The sequence below is a fragment of the Cydia splendana genome, chromosome 12 (genome assembly GCF_910591565.1).
Source record: "Cydia splendana chromosome 12, ilCydSple1.2, whole genome shotgun sequence".
In the NCBI taxonomy this organism is placed as follows: domain Eukaryota; kingdom Metazoa; phylum Arthropoda; class Insecta; order Lepidoptera; family Tortricidae; genus Cydia; species Cydia splendana.
In genome coordinates this window covers 11,603,803-11,625,314 of record NC_085971.1, presented here as the reverse complement: position 1 = coordinate 11,625,314, position 21,512 = coordinate 11,603,803, and the positions used below count along the sequence as shown (strand labels likewise).

Below are 21,512 nucleotides of genomic sequence, written 5' to 3'. Positions count from 1 at the left end.
TACTGAAAACTTTGTGAATGCGCTTTATTAATGTCTATTTTTTTATTAAGTTGCCAGTTGCCAGTTTTCAGTGTATATTTTTATATGTAAAACATTTTTTAATAAATAATATATATAATGTTATAAACATAAACATGCCTTTTATTTAAATCAATTGATAATACCACAAACAAGGGGTAATATTTGCATCTTGCATATATTTCGTGATATGAAGATAACAAATATGTTTATCAACAGAATTACTACCTACCAATACCCGCCAGGCTAAACCGGTTGTCAACTTTAGTTCCATTGGTACACAAAGACGGCGCCACTAGTATAAACGTATAAACGGTTGGGGACATTTTTTTGTATGGAGTTACCGTTCTTCTCCTAGTGAGTATTATATTCTTTGCTTATAATATATAGAGACTGTGTCTCAGCGAGCTGTCACTGTTGCCACTTTTGTTTAGTGTACGATTAACAATGTGGCCCACCTTGCTGCAGCCATGTCGATAAAGTCATATCGATAAACTATCGACATTTCTTGCAATTTTAATTTTACTTCAAAGGTTTAACGGTACCTAAAATTAACAAAAACGCTTTTATTCTTTATTGTGGTTATCAGATCACAATTTTATAGTCACGCCCCAGCAGGGAACCAAGGGAAAGTTCAGATATTTAATTAAAATACATAAATACCTCCTAAAATAGGTGTTCCGCAATAATTGAATTATATTATAATATATTCATTATCCATTAGCATTTCAATTATGTTTATGTTTAACGAAGATATTGAAGCTTCAATTAATCGCTATTTCGTTCCGCTGTGTAGCGTTTATCGATATATAACATGATTAAAATCGACTTTTCACATCCCTAAAAGAGCACACATATACGCTTTTACGCACACATACACAGCCTGGGCGCATCACAAAAGGCAACACTTGATTTGAAGTCCATCTTGTCAACAGTATGGTTGTCCTTTTTTGGCAAACGGCATTTTTAAAAGAGCGAGGAGAGAGAAATGATACTAGTTGCTGCGCCGTGAAAGAGAACAGAAAACGTTGGGCCCTTGCATTCAACAAATACGTAACCGGTGTGGCAATGTGAAAAAATGTTTACCGGAAACTATTTTTTTAATACTGGCCAAACCTCTTCAGTAATCCATAGACCATAGAGTTTTCTGTAGTGACATTTGTCAAAGTCAGCAAAAATTGCTTCCCGTCACCCTATTCTTTTCTTTGATTGGGGAATTATTGGGATATTCATGGAAATATTTTCCACCATTAAAATAATATAGATTACCCAATTCTTTCAAAAAAGAATACTGGATTCAGTATAGTAAATGCGGAAGTATTAAATACGCAACCAAAGTAGCTGTATCAGTAGTGCGCGCCGGTGAAATTTGTGATCATGGCGAATCCGTCATCAGGCGTTGGTATGAATTTAGTTTATTTTTACTACTTTAGTACTTAATCATCTGATTCATTGAATTAGAATTTTTGTATTTTGTTCAAATAACACTTCATGTTGGCGTTATTAATTAACAATAAATATTTTTTTTAACAGTGGTACCACGGAACTTTCGTCTTCTAGAAGAACTTGAGCAAGGTCAGAAGGGAGTGGGCGATGGAACGATTTCTTGGGGACTGGAAAGCGATGATGATATGACTCTTACCCACTGGACTGGCATGATAATTGGACCCCCTAGGGTATTTTTTTTATTTGTTTATGTAATCTAAATTAAAATATTGTTCATTGAAAATGCTATGTGAAGTACAAAACGACTATTTACAATAGTAGAACATTATAATTTTGTATTAAGAAAAATCTGTTGCTAAGCAGCTTCTACCTTGGTTTGAGGTTATGGTGTATTATTGATGTATTTATGAATGGTAATAATTAACACTGTCAATATACAGTCTGGCAACCATATATTTTTGATACATACATAACATGCACATTCAATTTAAAAAGTAATTCAATTATTCCTTTAGCTAGGTATTGATTACTGATGAGTCATGTATTTTATTATTACTTAACTGTACAATACATACTATGGATCAAAAAATGTATAGATACACACAGCCCTGACACTCTGTTCTAAATATTTTCTTACTTTGCAGACTCCATATGAAAATAGGATGTACTCTCTTAAAGTTGAATGTGGCACTCGGTACCCGGATGAACCTCCAACTGCTAGATTTATCTCTAGGATCAACATGAATTGTGTCAATAGCCAGACTGGACTTGTAAGTATACTCTATCATGCATAGTATAGTATGCTGAAGGGGACCATAACCTTCTCTGCATCAAGAAGGAAAGATTACTCTTCTTGGCAGCTGACTATACTTTTTATATATTAGTCTATACTAATAATCAACTGTGTTGACATTATCAAGCAATTTAGCATGCAGCATCTGTTTAATAACATTACAGTACAATCTCACTAATGTTGACACAAGAGAGCCGGATTACTGGAAAATTTGGTTTACTGGAAGTTAGAGCAAATCTGCATATTATTGATGTGTTTTTAGTATGTTGTAGAAATAAATTTTACTAATATACTAAATAAAAAAAAATTTACTCTTATCTGGAACTTAACCATTAATAAAGAGATTGAAGGGTGAAAATGTTAGCACACATAGTAAATTAGGACATAGAATGATCATTTGTATCCCAATTTTAGTGCCGGTTTACTGGATATACCGGAATATCGAAGTGCCGGATTATCAAGATTTCACTGTATAAGTGTATGTAACATTTTGCCCAAAAGTCCTAATCAATAAATTATCTTTAAAACACAGATTGTGGAAATATCCATATTCCACATTAACCATTGAATTAATTGCCATCGGTGCTTATAGTCTAAGCTGTGTTGAATATGAGTATTAATAATTTGAAGATGCAACTAGTGTCACAGCTTTCCATAAAAAAAAACATGGTTTACTTTTAAATGCATGCTCACATCTGTGGAGTCTAATAGTTGAACATCAAATGAAGTAGGATGCATAATTAGATGTTGGGCATAGAATTTTTATCTGTCAACTTCCTGATTGACTGTAGTCACTTTGAGTTATTAGCCGGGTCCACACTGAGCGAGCATACGAGTAAGGCATTTTCATCGCGCACAAAACGGCCAGTGTAGACGTGCTTCGCGCGCGCCGCCGTTTTGTTGTCGAGGAAATTGCCTCGCTCGTATGCTCGCTCTGTGTGGACCCGGCTTTTCATGTATCTCTTCCATGAATACTATGTTGGTTGTCTTAAAAGTTTCAGCCAAGATTTGTCACAGCTATGACATATGACTTACAAACTTATTCCATATATTTGTGCAGGTGGATAATAGACAAGTGCCTATTCTGGCTCGGTGGCAGCGTGACTACACCATTAAGACAGTGCTGCAGGAGCTGCGGCGCCTCATGACACTCAAGGAGAACATGAAGCTCTCACAGCCCCCGGAGGGCAGTACCTTCTAGTTCCTCACTAACCACGTCTCAACATACATACCCAATCTACTCTGACACCACTCTTTACATTTCATAGGTTAAATGTTTCATAAGGAACCTTACCAATGTGCTTATCTTAATAATTATGTTGAGTTTGAAGAGTTAAGTCAGATTATGCTAAGAGTTATTCATTCAGATTCAGTGTTTTGTGCATTTATTTAATATGCTATTTAATTTACCTTCATCAAGGTAGATTGGGTTAATAGAACTTCTAAGGATCATTTTTAAGAACCCCTTGGCTCTTAAAAACCCATGTAACGGGTAACACCCATTTATTTATCATATTACCTAAATTATTGTGGCCTTTAAAAAGTTAAACTTGCTTTGGTATTGTTAAGGCTAGTTTTACCATCTGTACTTTAGGTATGTGATTTTTATTCCTTTGTTTATGAACAGAGGATAGACATGCGTAGTAATACAATAACTTCTTTTATCGCTGTTCATTGAGGAAGGAAAGACCTAGACTTGCTTTTTTATTCTCATGTCGTATTTAAAATTAATTAGTTTAATTTCCCTTTTGGAAAATATTATCTTGTAACAGGCATTCTGCAGGAAGAAATAGCATTTTTTTCTTGTAATTTTAACATGATCAAGTGTAAAATATTTAAGAAAATGATTTATTTCTTAGGCACATAAGATAAAGTACTACTGGTTAATTATAAAGCTTTGCATATTTTAAATATTTCTTTAAATATACACGAGCATTATTGTAATAGGTACCGGCGACTGGACGACGGGGCCCCAGTTGGCTGTCAGCTTGTGAACTTAAATCCACACATCCAATTTATCCACTATTCATGAATTAATTGTGACAACCAAATGCTAAGTCAAATTGTTTCATAGCATTAATATTTTTACCAATGTATAACTAGCAAAGGTAAATAAATCAAAACTGTCATATACTTTGAGACTTATTTTAACACCCAAATACCCAGAGAAGGTACTTTTAAATATCAAGTTTACATCTATCCTCATCATAAGTAATAAAATGTATATATATTTTTAAAGTTATCGTCATACACAGGTTAGGGGCTATTCATAAATTACGTCATTTCAAATTAGGGGGGGGGGTCTGGACATCGGATGATGGTAGGAACGTGACGAAGGAGGAAACGGGGTCATTCGAAGCATGATTTTTTGATGATTATTAGGTATATGGAATAAAATGCGGTAATGAGAGTTTTACTTTTCCAGGCTGCACCAATCCAGCTTTGATAATTCATTGACAAGTCACATTTCCCGAGAGTGCAATGTAATTTGAACCTTAAATCGGAATGCTAAAGTAAAAATTCTATTGGCATGTATGCGGCTATAAATCGACCTGGCCTGGAAAAGGGTTAACACTCCGTTGGATTAGTTCCAGTTACACTGATACGAATCCGCATGATGCAGCTCAGATGTGTGAGTGCGATGTGCAGCATCCAATATGAAGACCTTGAATTCTTACCTTCAAGAACCTTTGGAACCTAAATCGTAAATAGGTACATTACGTCAAATCATTCCGCTTCTCACTCTGTATTTTTTTAAGTGACTAATTCTATATAGAGGCCAAATCACCTACAGAAAGACTAAGCTGTTTTGTTAGGTACCTAGCCTACCTAATCGAACTAGGTATTTGACTAGGGGTGAAACACATTCCTCGCTAATACGCATCCTCGCACATCATTGGTGGAATTGCAGCCTTATATTCATTTTCCAGTAGGTACGTATAAAGCTTGGCCGTGCGCCGCAGTGGGTTGCTAGCTAAAATGGCAGCTTACCCGAGATTTCACCTTAAGATCCTTGGAATCTATGAAAGACAGTAAGAGGGTCATTCCCCCTCAACAATTTAATTCCCCTAGCTATACCTATTCGCAAATTCCCAGGATATTCCGCTAATCAGTTGATTTGTAGATGGAGCCTCTGGCGCGGGTACTTACACAGTCACCAAAAATGAGATTATACTCTTTGGGTGTTTCCTCATTTTACAGATTTTTCTCGCTACATTCCAGACAATGGGGTGAGGGTAAACGTTAATCTTAGCAGGCACAAGAAACTGAAGCTACGCCCAAGAAAATGGTGTCAATAACATATTTGAGTCAGTCGATATTCCTCTGATACGATCTTTGATCATATATTATCGTCAGGTGACAACCAAAACTCACTAATTTATAAAAAATAATTATAAACAAAAATCAACCTTATTTCGGTACTAATACGGTTCACTATGGGTATGAACTTGTAGTGGTAATTAGTGAATTTTGGTTGTCACCTGACGTCATATGGTCAGGCTTTACCATAAAACAAGATGTTCGACACAAATACATTTAATAAATAATATTACACACAATACTGCAAATTAATTTCTTCTATAAGGGCCTCTGGCAAGAAAACTATACAAGAGGGTGGTCATTTATATCCCTCCACGAGGAGGCTTACTTAAAGAGTATAGTAAGTATATTAGGGGCTTACTTAAATTAAATTTAAAGCTACATTTGTAATATGGAAGATATGACGTTTTAAATTATTCGTAGAGGTATTTCATTGTTAGAAACCAAAATAATTCAGGGATTCAGCTGGGTGGAGGGTTATACATACACGATTTCGCCCTTTAAGTGAAATGCAATATACCTAATATAGAATCTGAAATCAAATGAACAATTCTACAAATAAAACTTAATCATATTGTGATAAATTTACTGATACATAAATACATACAAGACCTATTTACTACAAGTTGTGGACAATTGCAAAAGCCTAATTAACGCCAAATACAGATGGCAACCAGGTACACAGTTATTAGAATATCAGTTTAAAACGCCTTAAGCTATCCACTTCACTCGTATAAATTCAAAGCTCGGATAATATCTGTATTATTGCACTGAAAACCCCGTTATTTTAGTAATTGCTTCGGTAATAGAGGAAATATCATACGTTTACATTTTTCATGCAATAAATTACAAAACAAAATTGAAAATGAGCTTCTTTATATTTAACTGTAGAAAAATATAGGTACATTAAAAAAAACAGAAAGCAGCAGATTGTCTATAGAAATATATTAGATTTACAATGTCTGCAGAAATAAGATAAGTATAGCAATACAATTATAATGTACCTATTCAAGCATTCAGCGTTCCCAAACTGCCACTAGGTACTACACAAGTATATGTACCACGACACCATTGCGCTAGTCCCCATGCAGGGACACTATGCTGACGTTCCCATGACGTTTATGTTATGAGAATAAAGTGCAATCAAAAGCTTATTAAGAAACAGAAGTACTATATTTGATGAATCAGCCAATAAATTACGCAATCTTACATCGACAATGAAATAATCGTAAGGCATTCAGAACTTCACAGCAAACCACAATGTTAAATGTAATAATGAGTATGTTAGTAATTTTGTTCATGGCGCTAGACTATCTTATGTATATAAGTAGGTAGTAGATATAGGTACGTATATTTCGATTAAATACACTACTTCACTCCAGTTTCCATAGGTATATAGAATTTAGTTTATTTTACATTTAAAAATCATCTTAAAAGTGTCCTGTATAAAGTTAAAATAACAAGCACCAATAAAAAGTCCAATCTCAAAGTACATTATTTATGAAAGATTTAAATAAATCGTAAATTGTATAGACGTTGGCACCAACCAGGACAAAGTGTTGTTAGTTAACAAACAATTTATTAATCTTTGGTCTTGTTATTTTATTGCATTATCATGTTATCAAAGCACCCTGAGGTAGCCTACACAGAAGTAAAATATTTCATACCTACTACTAAGTCCAACTTAGCAAGCCGCAAAATGTAGAACAATAATGTATGTAAAATAGGTAAATGAAACGACAGTTACCGTTAGCACACATGATGACATCTTATTAGAACCCTAAAAGCGAATTACCAAAACTATATAAGGGTCAGATCAAAAGTTTTTGAGTCACGCAACAGGAAAAACTGCATCACAAAATTGTGTGATTCAGGGTAACTTCGTTTTAGTATCCATTATAATCCACGAAAAGGGGAACAGTAACATTCCTAACATTTTTTTCCGCTGTGCGACATCTAGAAATTTGGATCAGACCCACAATTTTATAAACAACTTTATAGCCGGAGAGCTAGCCACGGAAATAGGTATGCAATTTATAGAGCAACGAAATCCCTCTAGTTAGTGTGCCATACTATCATTATTAATTAATTCAGGCGCCTGGCAGCTGTTCAGCGGTGGGTGCGGGAGTGGATGGGCAACAAAGGGGTTGTAAAATCAATTGAAGGTGTGAAATTTATAGATCTCTGAGTTTGGTGTGATATAATAGCTAATTATGTATTTAATTCGAATATAACAATGCCAGGCGTTTTATTTGGGGGAAAAGTAGTGCCAGGTGATGAAAATACACAATCACTTGTGCGCCTGCAGGAAGATCACGAGCAAATTGCACCTGACTCACAATCTATGCGTAAAGCAATTGTGAGTATTAGCTATTATATCACACCAAACACAGAGCTCTATAAATTGCACACCTTCAATTGATTTTACAACCCCTTTGTTGCCCATCCACTCCCACACCCACCGCTAGACAGCTGCCAGGCGCCCGGATTAATTAATAATGATAGTATGGCATACTAATTAGAGGGATTTCGTTGCTCTATAAATTGCATACCTATTGCCGTGGCTAGCTCTTAGACCATTAAACGATATATTCAACTCGCAATGGAAGTGTGAACCGATATGCATACTGGGATACTATACAAAGACGTTTCGAAATGCACGTGATAGCGTTTAAATTAAGGTTCACGGAACCTGATATAGGCATCACATCAATGCGAGCTAAACATATTGGCACCGATGTTAATAGAGGCTCGCAAGCTGTGACCCGTGTGGATTCGATGGCGGAGTTCAAAAAGCTGGACCTCTCTGATAGCTGGTACTCAAGCACATCAAAATAGAAAAAGTTAATTACAATATGAACGTTTCATTTTTGTGACTCAAGAGACCTTTTTTGGACCAACAGTCTGGATTCCAGCCATGAGCCCAAGTCGAACTTGACCTTTGTAATAAAACGATACATGTTCCACCAAACTGAACGAAATAATCTGTACTTATTTTAACGTTATATATGAAATAGACTATTTATTTACAACAATTTAATATTTATGTACACAGATAGTTATGTTATACATTAAACATTTTTTCATAGTTAACATTCCCATTTTAAGACACATACAATTTACAAAACCAATCAACCTAACAGAAAACACATCTAATTTAACTAACATGTAGGAAATGCCACAGTTTCATACTAAACAAACTAGCAACCAACAGTTTTCGGAAGTTGAAAATATTCTAAACGATAAAAACGACTGTAATCCTACGAGCAAGTTTAATTATTTCTTTGATTATTGGTCTATGTTTATGCTCAGCACATCTTATATGAGTTGTCAGTACTTTGTCCATGTGTGATGACGATGAGGTTCAATTCCTACCCGTGAAATGAAATGGAGTAACCCTGTTTACCTATGAACCATCTCAGTTAAAATAGAGAAATGTTTCGTTATGTTCGGGTTACCGCAAATACAATAAACGATGTTACAGTTATCCTGAGCGACGAGGAGTCGACTGAACAGTACAAATGTAATACACTCATCAGCATCACGTTTTAATCAACTTCGATATCACATTCAGCCAAGACATCCTTCTGACGATAAATCATTATTTTTCAAATAACGCACCGACATAATCGTCCTAGCAGAAATGTACCTTTTCGATACGTTGCGATATGTCTAACAACTATAACGCATCGATTATTCACTAAGTCGACAACGCTATGGGAATACATAATTGAATTATTAAAATAAGTTTAATTTATTGCTTTGTTCAAGACGCGGCACGCACCGGACAATCGTTAGATTAAACTAAAACTTTCTTAACTAGAACTATCTTTTGGCGGCACGCGGAGCGAGTCGCGGGCGATACGACCGACACAACAGTTACCGTAACGTGTACCGAGGCGAGGGCGAGTCGTCGCAGGAGGGCGCGCGACCGTCAAACTCGCAAACTCGGCTCCAACGAATCCTCCGCGAGCCGACCGGCCCCCGCCGCGGCCGCGTCGAGCGCCACCAGCGCGAGGAGGCGGCTCAGGCACGAGTCGTCGGTCGTCCTCAGAGCGTGCTCGCCGTAACAGTCCACCGGGGAGGCTCGGCTAGTTCTCGACAGTGGAGCGGGGTCACGCCGCGCCGGGCACTCGGGGTCCCGGCGGCGGCGGCGGCGCTAGCACAGGCCGTGCAGGCGGCGCTGCGCCGGCTGCGGCCGCGCGGCCGCCAGCAGGCGCAGCAGCGGCCGCCCGCAGAACGCCACCAGCCCGCCGGCGCCCGCCCAGCGCGCCGCCGCCGCCTCCTCCACCTCCGCGATGCGGTTGAGCGAGCGCGACTCGCGCAGCCGGGACTCCTTGCGGGCCGCGCGGCGCCGCCGGCCGGTGTTGGCGCCGCCCTGCTGGCGCGCGTCGCCGGCCGCGCCGCCGCCCCGGTCGGCGCCGGCGCCGGGCGCGCCCTGCAGCGCCGCTCGGGCGGCGGGCCGCGCCCCGCGGCCGCCGGCGCCGGCGCCGCGCTCCTGGCTGTCGCTGGAGTCGTCGTGCGAGTCGCGGCGCGCGCGCTCGGGCGGCGCGTCGTTCTGCTCCGCGGCGCGCTTCTTCTTCTCGGAGTCGTCGTCGGAGAGGTCGGAGGAGGAGCAGGAGCCGGCGCGGGGCCGGCGGCGGCGCACGTCGAGGCGCTGGCGGCGCGCGGGCGGCGGCGCGGGCGGCACGCGCGGCGGCGCGTCGGCGCTCTCGGCCGTCGGCGCCGGCGCCGCCTCCGAGCTCTCCGCCGGTACCGTGGGAGGATCCGTCGGGTTATCTTCTAGATTCACCTGAAGAGATAATTTAGATTAACTGAGAACTTATACTTTAAATACCTACTGACAGGTATTACCTACTGATAAAGTGATAATTTAATAGCGTACGGTAGTAGGTGCACTCGACCAATCCCATTACTTGTCTCACTTCTCGGGCATATAAAAGGGCTCATTCATACGGACCTGTAGTTGCAACCGGGGCATTAGGTCGGCAGGCTGCCCGCAATATACTGACACTGTACCCACTTTTGGTAGGTTACATACGGACCCGGGTGAGCGTGACGGCGAGCGCGGCGGGCGGGCGCGCGAGGCGCAGGCGGCCCTCGGAGCGCGAGCCGCGCCGCGCGTCCGCCGCGCGGGCGCCGGGGCTGCTCTCCTCGTCGTCTTCTTCTTCGCGGACTATGCTGCACTTTCGTGACCTCTGTGAAACGTAAAAGAGTACGCTCAATAAATTATCTAGTGATAATTTAAATTTGTATTTATGCGCGCCCATCAAACACTTGTCCAAATAACTGGAAGGCACTATGCCATGCTATTACACAAGTTCAGACATTCAATAACCCACACCTCTACGCGGGATTTTTTATGCGTCATTAAAAATGAATTTTGAGTCGATTCATCCAATCCAATTAAATCTGGTAAGTTTCATGGGAATAGGATTCTTTCTAGTGATGTACCGACTATTGATTTGGCCGACTAGCCGACTAATCGGCGCTCGGATAGCCGATTAGTCGGCCGACTAGTCGGCCAGATCATTAATTTGGTTTAAGTTCGATTCAGATGCACTAAACAACAATCGTTCGCGCTATTTATCATATTATAGTTATGCTAAAAAATAATTAAATAATTTTCAATTGAGGTCGACCCAGATCTCGTCACCACCTTATTGCTTAGGTTAGACTCCTCCAAGTCCGCAGGCCCCGATCAGCTCCCAGCACAATTCTTAATTAAATGTGCGGAGAACCTAGCAAGGCCGATAGTTATGCTTTTTCAGCGTTCCTTCGCAGAGTGCTCTATACCTTCCATTTGGAAGTCTGCTTTTATCACCCCAGTACATAAAAAAGGACCCAAAACTGATATTGCGAATTACAGGCCCATTTCCAAACTATGTATTATATCAAAAGTGCTTGAAAAAATTGTGTTTGAACAAGTCTATAATTCTTTAAGTAACTATTTTAGTGCTAATCAACACGGGTTTTTGCGACGTAGATCTACAGTATCTAATCTTATTCTATTGAACGATTATGTTACTGAAGCTATGGACAGTGGGTCCCAAGTTGATGTAATATATACTGATTACAGCAAATGTTTCGATCGTATTGACCACAGTTTATTAATATCTAAGCTGAATAACATCGGTATAAGTGGGGATTTACTGCGATGGTTTATATCCTATATCGAGAATAGGACCCAGGCTGTTGTGGTAAATAATTATATGTCTGGCTGGGTCACTGTTCCTAGTGGGGTACCGCAAGGGTCATTACTAGGGCCATTGCTCTTTAATATATTTATTAATGATATTGACAAATGTCTCCTGCATTCTAAGCTTCTATGTTTCGCCGATGACATGAAGGTTTTCTTAAAGATAAAATCTGCTGCTGACTCTATATTACTTCAGTCTGACCTTGCACGCCTTGACGATTACTGCCAATTATACAGATTAGATTTGAATCCCTCTAAATGTTTTACAATGACCTTCTCACGCCAACGTAACTTAATCGACACTAACTATGCCTTAAAGGGCCAAACTCTTCACAAAGTATCATGTATGAGAGATTTAGGTGTCATGCACGACTCAAAACTGATTTTTGATAATCACATCAATAGCATTATTAGTGGCGCTTATAAAGCACTAGGTTTTATAATGCGCAATTCTATTCACTTCACTCAGGCTAAGACGCTTAAAGTGCTTTATTGTTCATATGTTAGAAGTAAGTTAGAATATGCCTCTCAGGTCTGGAACCCTTGCTACCATACATATATAGACAGAATCGAACACATTCAACAAAAATTCGTAAAACACCTTTGCTTTAAATTAAAATATCCCTACAGTTCTTCCAACTATCTTAAAATATGTAAGCACCATCACCTTGTCCCTTTACAAAAACGCCGTGAAGTAGCCGATATTAGCTACCTAATAAGTATTACTAATGGTGTAATCGATTGCCCCGAGTTGCTAAGTAAACTGTGTTTCAAAACCCCCTCTCGTTCTAAAAGGTATCATCCTCCATTAGCAATCAAAAATGCATCTTCCAAATACAGACAGAATAGTTTTTTAACGCGCGCCAGTCGTAACCTTAACGAGTTGTCTAAAGAATTTGATATTGATATATTCAACTGTAGAATCCCTAACGTGAGACGTAATGTAGTGCAGAGATATTTCGAGTCTATTGAGTGAGCGTGTTGTCGCCTTCTTAAATACCTACAAATGTATTATTAATATTTTTACTTTAATATTCCTCATTTTGTTACTTACTAATTAGTATCTTTGTTACTTTCAATTTATCTTTACTAGATATAATTTGTGTTGGCTTTGTTCACATATGTGCTTGCGATAGTGCGTAACCTTAGTATAAGTAGTACCTGTTAGTTTAGTATTGTGTTACTACCTGTGAGTTCCTATAATTGGCTTTCTGTATCCACTATAATTTCTATGGTATTGTCATAGCTGTTGGTTCTCCAAATAAATAAAATAAATAAATAATAAATAAATAAAATAAAATAAATAAATACATTCTAAGGCTATATTTCATACGTCGACCGGACAATCGGACATAAGATAGCGACCACACGGTCAATATTTTGAACAACAGTTTTTGTAAGTATCCTAAACTCTAAATCATAATTCGATCCCAAAAAATGTTGCCACTGCATTAATTTGTTTGTAAAATAGTAAATTCCTTTTTATAAATTAATACGCTAAGATAATTTATTTATTGGTAATTTTACGCCTACGATTTAAATAAGTACTTTTATTTACTTATTTTTACATAAATACAAGAAGCGCTAGTAAAAAGTGGCAACATTGTCTTACTTTTTTTGGAATCTAATTATGATTTAGAGAGTAAATAGGAATTTGGGTAAAATAGGTGACAAGCTTATGAAAATATTTGCTGTTTATTTCCTTTTGTCCTGTTTTTCTGTCACTTATAAAACTCCCGACTAGTCGCCGACTAATCGCCGACTAGAAATGAGGCCGGATAGTCGGCGACTAGTCGGTACATCCCTAATTCTTTCTCTTGAAATGATGGTCAATTGAGAAAAAGGACGGCGCGAAACTGTAAGTACCTATAATTACTACAGGACATGTTCCCTATTGCCGAAACAGAAAATAGTGGAAGTAGTGGAACATTGTGTGGAAACAAGTGAGAACTGAAGCTCCGTTTATAATCCTTTTGCTTTCTTTTTCTTCATAAAAACTACTGCTACAAAGCCTATAGTTCAAGGAAAGTTCGTGCGAGGTGCGGTGGGGAACGGTAGCTGTGCCAGTAGCAGTGGCATAACGTGAACTAATCTAGTAGTGGGCGAAGTCGCATCTGCGAGGCTTTCTTTCAATGTGTATTCTCAAGGTAATTAAAAGGGTTGGCTTCCGCGAGGCCCCCTTAAGTGCGTGGCCGTGGGCGAGGGCCCACTTCGCCAACGCCTAGCTACGCCACTGGCCAGCAGATTGATTGTTTGACGGGGCTTCATTGTTGGATGTGATACTTACGGGGGGAGCATCCTGTGGTGTGCGAGGCGCGGTGGGGAGCGTCGGCGGCGCCAGCAGATTGTTAGAACGGGACCCTCCTCGCGACACACTTAGCACCTCGGGCCTTCGGGCCAAGTTTTCTTCTTGCCTGAATAAATAAATCTTGTTTTGAAAAGATGATTGCACAAATAGCGGGAAAGAGTGCATGGTACTGCGGGAGATTTTATCGAGGTTTGTTTTAAAGCGTTGCTTGAATAACAATTTGTGGAAATCTAAAGAGTACTTAAAACGATAGCAAGAGGTATGAATGGCGGTTACTCCACCGACAAGAACTGGGCTCTTAAATACTCAACGATGATGTAAGGCGGTATTTGGGTTGATGATCGTTGTTGGTATTGACACTCCTGTCCACCCTCTTACTGGTCCTAAGCGAACATTTGAGACACAACCTGGCCCCTATTTCGCCAAGCCGACATTTGTCAGTGACATATGTCGAGTGCCAATTGTCAAGTGACAGGTGACAAGTGACAATTTCGTAAACTGTGTGTGCTTATAAACTTGACAGGCATTTAGTTACAATTGTCCATCTTTCATTTAATGACAATGATTTGATGAAACAAGAGTAGTTTTTATAAGTCGACATATTTGTCAATTTGTCGGTAATTCTTGACATGAGATCGGAGCTGTGTCAGGCTTGGGTGACAATAGGGTATTATACTGTATTTAAAATAAATTATTTTACACCATGCATGAAATAAAGCACCTGATAATTATTAGAAAAACACAGATAGGAGTTATTTTTAAACACAAGTTCTATTTAATAAATCGCATAGAAATATAAAAAGTAGGTGACTTGACCGTGACGTCACGATGTAAAGTTTCATATAAATTTCATATTAGCAAATCGTTTTGACAGTTCTAAAAAAGTAACTGATTTGACTAGTTGGAAAATACCCTATTGTAGTGTTTTCGTTGTTAGCAAACCCCGTTATTGACAAACGTTGGCAAAACTTTGTACCCTAAATTCGCCTTTAGGGTACAAATAAAAATCGCTTTAAATCGCTTTTAAATTCTTCTTAACAAGCATGAAATCATAATAACACTATAAATAGTAATTGTAGCTTATGAAGGCGTTTAAGTAATACAACATTTAAAGAATAAGTCTCAGTATAGTTTTGATTAAGTTGGGGACCGGTAGCGAAATTAGGTATGTTTAGGTAGGTATTGTTTTTCTAATAATTTACTTGGGCGAAGTTGGGCACTAACGGTAAAGTTAGGGTTTATTTATTTATATAAACTTTATTGCACAAAGTATATACAAAAATGTACAAATGGCGGACTTAATGCCATAGGGCCAAACAGACATCTACAATTGGTGCAGAGAGAGAAATATACCTATTCAGTGAATAAAAAAAACCGGGCAAGTGCGAGTCGGACTCGCGCACGAAGGGTTCCGTACAATAATGCAAAAAAAAAAAAACAAAAAAAAGGAAAAAAAAAACGGTCACCCATCCAAGTACTGACCACTCCCGACGTTGCTTAACTTTAGTCAAAAATCACGTTTGTTGTATGGGAGCCCCATTTAAATCTTTATTTTATTCTGTTTTTAGTATTTGTTGTTATAGCGGCAACAGAAATACATCATCTGTGAAAATTTCAACTGTCTAGCTATCACGGTTCGTGAGATACAGCCTGGTGACAGACGGACGGACGGACGGACGGACGGACTGACGGACAGCGAAGTCTTAGTAATAGGGTCCCGTTTTACCCTTTGGGTACGGAACCCTAAAAAAAAGCAAACTATACATATAAACTACATAAATATATAAAATATATATAAACTACAACATATTTATACAATACATACTATAAATATAATAATGATGGATATTATTCGAACTCTTGTTTTAGCAAATGCTTACGCAACAACCGCTTAAAAGAAAACTTACTTGAAGCTTGTTTAATATTTAGAGGGAGTGAATTCCAAAGACGACTAGCCTGGACGGCGAAAGAATTAGTCATAAAACCAGTACGGTGAGAAGGTATGGTCCGTTTGAGAACGCGGGAGGTACGCAGCTCACATCCTGGACGAGGAGTATCGAAGACGAATTTACTTTTGAGATATCCAGGAGCAGAAGGCTCAAACAGGATCGAAAATAGGATACAAAGGATCCGGAAGGACCTACGACGCTAGGTTACTACGACGGTTTAGGTTAGAAAATGAATCTCCGCGAAAGCAATAGAGGTGATATTCTTATACAAGGGAATATATAACGTAGGTACGAACAGATTTCTACTTTGACGTCACTGCACTTTGCATTTGCAGAAAAAATAACTTAAAAGTAACAAAAAAATAATGCTTTCACGCGTTGTCAACAAATATTGTAGGTATACGCTGCATTAGATGGGGTTGGGATCACAATCAATATCATGTTAGTGATGACAAAATGGCACATTGAAAGCAATTAACGACCTCTTGTCAAGAATTGACAAATATATCGACTAGTAAAAATTACCCTTGTTTCACAAAATAATTGTCATTAAATTTAAGATGGACAATTGTACCAAAATACCTGTCATGTTTGTATGAAATTCTATACGAAACAATTTACGAAATTGTCACCTGTCACCTGTCACTTGACAATTGTCACTCGACATATGTCACTGACAAATGTCGGTGTGGTGAAACAGAGGTCTGTAATTTTTCGACCGTCGTACCTGTCGTACTTGGTGAAATAGGGGCCTGGTTTGAAAACAGAAGTACCTATAGGATTAACCTTTTGAACGCCACGCCTATCGTGCGCGCGGCGCGTCCTCGTGGACCTTATTGGAACTATTTAGTATTCGGCTGTAGCCGCGTCAGTTAAACTTTATTATTTTTACTCTTCTAAAAATTATAAAACAAAGCAAATGACTGAACTTTAAAAATAAACCTACCTTTTAGCTCTAAGCTTCCTCTCAGCCAACAAATAATACGTAGCAGTTATATGATTATATTCATTCTTCTCCAGCGCCTCCAGTATCTGTTCCTTGGTCGCCACGCTGACCATTCTCTGCATGATAGTCGCGCGGTCCTCCTCGGAGAGTTGTTCGCGAGCCACGAGGGGGGTGTCACACTCGTGTGATGGGGCGGACTCGCCGCCGGTCACCCACGGGTCGGCGGAGATCTCCGCTAGCGTGGCGCGCTTCTCTGGCTCGCGGACTAGCATACGTCCAATTAGCCTGGGGACAAATGGAAATTAGAAACCGAAAATATGCTGTAATTTGACAGATAGTGGTATAAAACGATGCTTTCAGACTGTGTATTAATTACCTCGAAATTACGCAACACTCACGATTCCTAAGCTAAGTAAGCGATCAAGCGACGTCCGAAACGTCAACGTTTAGGTAAAATAATATGTGAAAATTTATGTCGGCAGTTTCATAAGAAAGTGCTGACAATAATAATTAAATTACAGGCAATTTAGATGCATTACCCTAGACTGCTGAGTTAAATTATTGGCCAGTTGACAATGGATCGCGTGATTGGCGTGATTATAGCCACTTATGCCATTAGAAAATCGCTAATCTCATGCTTTACTTACTTTTTACAACCTGTTGAGATATGCGGTGGTATAGTGTATTTACAGTCCATGATCATCGTTAGCGTTTCACTGTCATTGGCTTCTTGGAATGGAGCTTGCCCGCACACGAGCATGTAAAGGATAACCCCGAGCGACCACACGTCCACGGCGGGCGCATCGTACGAGTCCCCTAACAGAATCTCAGGAGCCGAATAAGCTAAGGAACCACAGGAAGTCTCTAGTTTTTGTCCAGGACAAAATTTATTGCTAAAACCAAAGTCAGTCAATTTCACTACACCTAATCTTTCGAAGAAAACTACGTTTTCAGGTTTCAGGTCTCGATGCACGACATGTAACCTGCAATAAAGACAATAACAGCGATTAGTGACGTGACGTAAACCTTGTAATGATCAGCAATCATTTATGTACTTTGTCTTCCCGTCAAACCCATAATCAACTATCCTTTGTAGTTAAAAATAACAACAATGTTGGGCATCAATGGCACCAACGTGACTTTAAGTTAGCATTTTAAATCGTGGTTTTAACAAAGAATAGTCAATAATAAAGAGTGGTAATGTCGAAGAAATAATAAATGCTGGTGGTAGGTATTTCTAAACTGTGATTTCACTCCACTTCCTAAATTAAGAGCCTTCCTGGTGGCATCTTAACAGGCCCGAACCAGCTCGGCTACAAAATTCAAATCTTAAATAGAATTATGATAGATCAATATCGCCACATAGGGGCTATTCATAAATTACGTCATTTCAAATTAGAGGGGGGGTCTGGACATCGGATGATGGTAGCATGACGTAGGAGGAAACGGGGTCATTCGAAGCATGATTGTAGGGGGGGGGGTCAAAAATCGATGACGTAATTTATGGACAGCACCATATCTGAAACATAATATTTTTATTAACACCTACTCTTTGCTTTTTGGTATATTCACCTGTGGCAGTATGAGATTGCACGAACTATTTGGCGGAAATAATTGCGGGCCAGAGATTCCGACAAGCCAGACTCGTGCCTCATGATGTAGTCGTACAAGTCACCGCCGTCGCCCAGCTCCAGGATCAAGTACAATTTGGTTTGTGTGTTTATTACTTCATATAATCTTACTACGTTGGGATGTTGGACTAATTTCATGCAGTGAACCTGAAACAATACATCTAGATTTTATAAATTCCACCAAATATAACCCTAAGGACATGGATCTGACATAATTTTGACACCAACCAGCTTAGGTTTGTGAATACTTCATCCACATGCTGTAATGCAGTATTGAATCCATAAATGAACATAGTCTAAAAGGCTAAAAGATTACAAAATAGCTCAACACCCGTTCAAGACAGATGATGTGAAGATCAATGAATCTAATCTTGAAATATGAAATTGAACGACTAATGTAAGAAAACGCAGGACCCATTTATTGGAGATAAATATAACACATAAAAAACTTAGTGCAACTACCAAGCCAATAGATTAAAAACGCGAAATCTCTACCAATCTCTATGAATCTGAATCTGAATCTGAATCCAAAGCTAATGAACATGAAAGGATTACATTTTATTTTGCCATAAGACTGCCTGTTGCTACCTCTATTTACATTGTAAATCTGTTATTGAATTTTTCTTTCGTGGTGCAATTAAGTGTATTTACTTACTTACTTACACATAATGAGATTAGAGGATTAAGGTGATTACAATCCTCCTCACATATGCGCACGCGTACGCACTTACACATTTATAGTGTATAAATGTAAACCGCCTGCCCATTCCAAGAGCACAGCAAAAGTACCAATACAAGAGATCTGAAGATCGAAGCTAAGGCATGTACAGAAAGTAGGAAGTGATGAAAAATACATTGTTCAAGAATAAATGGATAGGCCACTTCCAGTACTGATCTTATTTAATTGTTATAGTTTTTGTAATAGATTGTGTTATGTAATAATAAAGATGCAGTAAGGCAACTCTTAACTTGTATTTTTGTTACACAGTTTACACTTGCAAGAGCTGGAGTTGGTGTCTCATTCAGGATTGCTTACTTTATACACTTATCACAAATAACTACTATTCTTCTACTACGGATCTCCTCATTATTAATTAAGGTATTAAGCACCCCCTTTCCTGGCTTCCTTGCGCTCACTGGATTCACACTTTGATAAGAAAATATTAAATATGTAGAAAAACAATCTTACCTCTTGAAATAAATGTGATGTAGAAACATCATCTAATTTACTTTTGTCTATAACTTTCACAGCAACTTTTTCTCCAGTGAAGACATGCCGAGCCAGCTTGACCACAGCAAAATGCCCGGAACCCAGGGTATCCAGGAGGTCATACAACCCGGCAATTTTGGTTTCATATGGACCTCCAGCCATCCCCACTCCAGCTCCTCCTCCGTTGTTATTCATTTTATTTCTTAAACAAACATACACATTAGAATTCAGGATTGGTAGTATAATTGAGTAAGTAATCTTTTTAGTATTAAAACAGACCAACTAGATATTAATTTATTATTAAAAGTTGAGTTAAATGACTGTATAATCTAAAATGGTAATTATGTATTCATGAAAGTAACTAATACTATTATTTAAATGAACAAAAATAAGCATTATCTAAGCTTATCCAAATGAAAACATCAATGTTGATCAAACATGCAAAATTATCACAATGTAATATTTCCAAATTCTGATTACATTAAAATACAAATAAATATTTATATAATACGGGTATACTGTTGTTGATAAGTTCATGTTTATCAAAAAAATATGGGGGATGAAGGCAGGCATTAGACTCATGACCTAGTTTATGATATTACTAATGTATTTGGTACACAAATGGACATATATTGTATAATGTAATATATATAGAAGTGCCATCTAAATATTAAAATACTTGCTTACCTACGTGGAAAATTTTATTATTTTATAATAAGCAGAGAGAACCAACACTAGGGTAGAATCCCCATCAACTTCCTTCGTGTGTCATAGTTGATGATTTCAGAGCCACACTAACATAATTTGAAATAGTAATTAGTCTTTGTAACAACAAAATCGCATTATTTAGTTATAAAATTGTAATATCGAACGTAAGTAGAAATTGATTGAAGTCACAATTTCGCCATTTCACAAAACCAGTTCAGAAACGCTAGCAGTACTATGCTATGCTTGCATGCATATGCTTGGCATCGTTTGGTACTCTAGGAGGCTGATTTTTGAACGTTTTGAGCTTATTGCACACTGCCGTGCTGGTAGAACATTTGTAGAAGGAAGCCAGAGAAAATAAAATTGGGTTGTTGCATGAATCTAGGATATACCTGGATCTGGCATGAGTGGTGGGGGTAACTGACAGAACGGGATAGTCTTATGTATCTTTCAGTAGGAGTAGCAGAGAAAGCGGTATTATTGCTTGTCCATGTCACAGTCTCACTTTTTGTTTGTTCCCCACCTTTTTATTAGTATGGAGAATGGTGGGCAACAAATGAATTCGACCAATAAGGGAATCCCAGTAAGGGCATTTATTTGTGTGATGAACACTAATATTTGTTCCTGAGTCATGGGTGTTTTCTATGTATATGAGTATGTATTTATCTATATAAGTAGGTATATCGTCGCCTAGCACCCATAGTACAAGCTTTGCTTAGTTTGGGGCTAGGTTGATCTGTGTAAGATGTCCCCTATTATTATTTTTTTTTTTTTTTTTTTTTTTTAATCACAGTGTCGCATTTGCGTATGTTTTGTCCCTCACGGAGGCACGCGTATACCACTTCTATGCGATCCTACCTTCTATGGGTTGTTGTTTTACTGTCACTAAAATAATAAACCTATCAAGCTATGAGCACCATAATGCATTTGAGAAATATAGATGGTAGGGTGGTTCACGTTTGTATGGAAAAAATTCAAACTCT

The 21,512-nt window shown here is 38.6% G+C and overlaps 2 protein-coding genes and 1 long non-coding RNA gene across 3 annotated transcripts in view; 2 read left to right on the top strand and 1 right to left on the bottom strand.

Moving 5' to 3' along the window:
- The window catches only part of LOC134795578 (uncharacterized), a 194,129-nt gene that overhangs the window by 125,171 nt on the left and 47,446 nt on the right, over positions 1-21,512 (top strand). The gene's annotated exons all lie outside the window — the stretch shown is intronic.
- Positions 1,166-4,389, top strand: LOC134795481 (ubiquitin-conjugating enzyme E2 variant 2). Its single transcript, XM_063767331.1, has 4 exons — positions 1,166-1,420; positions 1,552-1,694; positions 2,109-2,234; positions 3,318-4,389. Exons 1-4 carry the CDS (start codon positions 1,396-1,398, stop codon positions 3,456-3,458), a joined length of 435 nt encoding a protein of 144 aa, XP_063623401.1. The 5' UTR covers positions 1,166-1,395; the 3' UTR covers positions 3,459-4,389.
- LOC134795519 (SNF-related serine/threonine-protein kinase) lies at positions 5,779-20,769 on the bottom strand. The gene is made up of 9 exons (XM_063767400.1): positions 20,509-20,769; positions 19,801-20,023; positions 18,553-18,758; positions 17,628-17,963; positions 16,981-17,265; positions 14,065-14,191; positions 10,624-10,776; positions 8,164-10,370; positions 5,779-7,587 (listed from the first exon to the last, which is right to left on the bottom strand). The coding sequence occupies exons 2-8, from the start codon at positions 20,014-20,016 to the stop codon at positions 9,738-9,740; spliced, it is 1,956 nt and encodes a 651-aa protein (XP_063623470.1). The 5' UTR covers positions 20,017-20,023; positions 20,509-20,769; the 3' UTR covers positions 5,779-7,587; positions 8,164-9,737.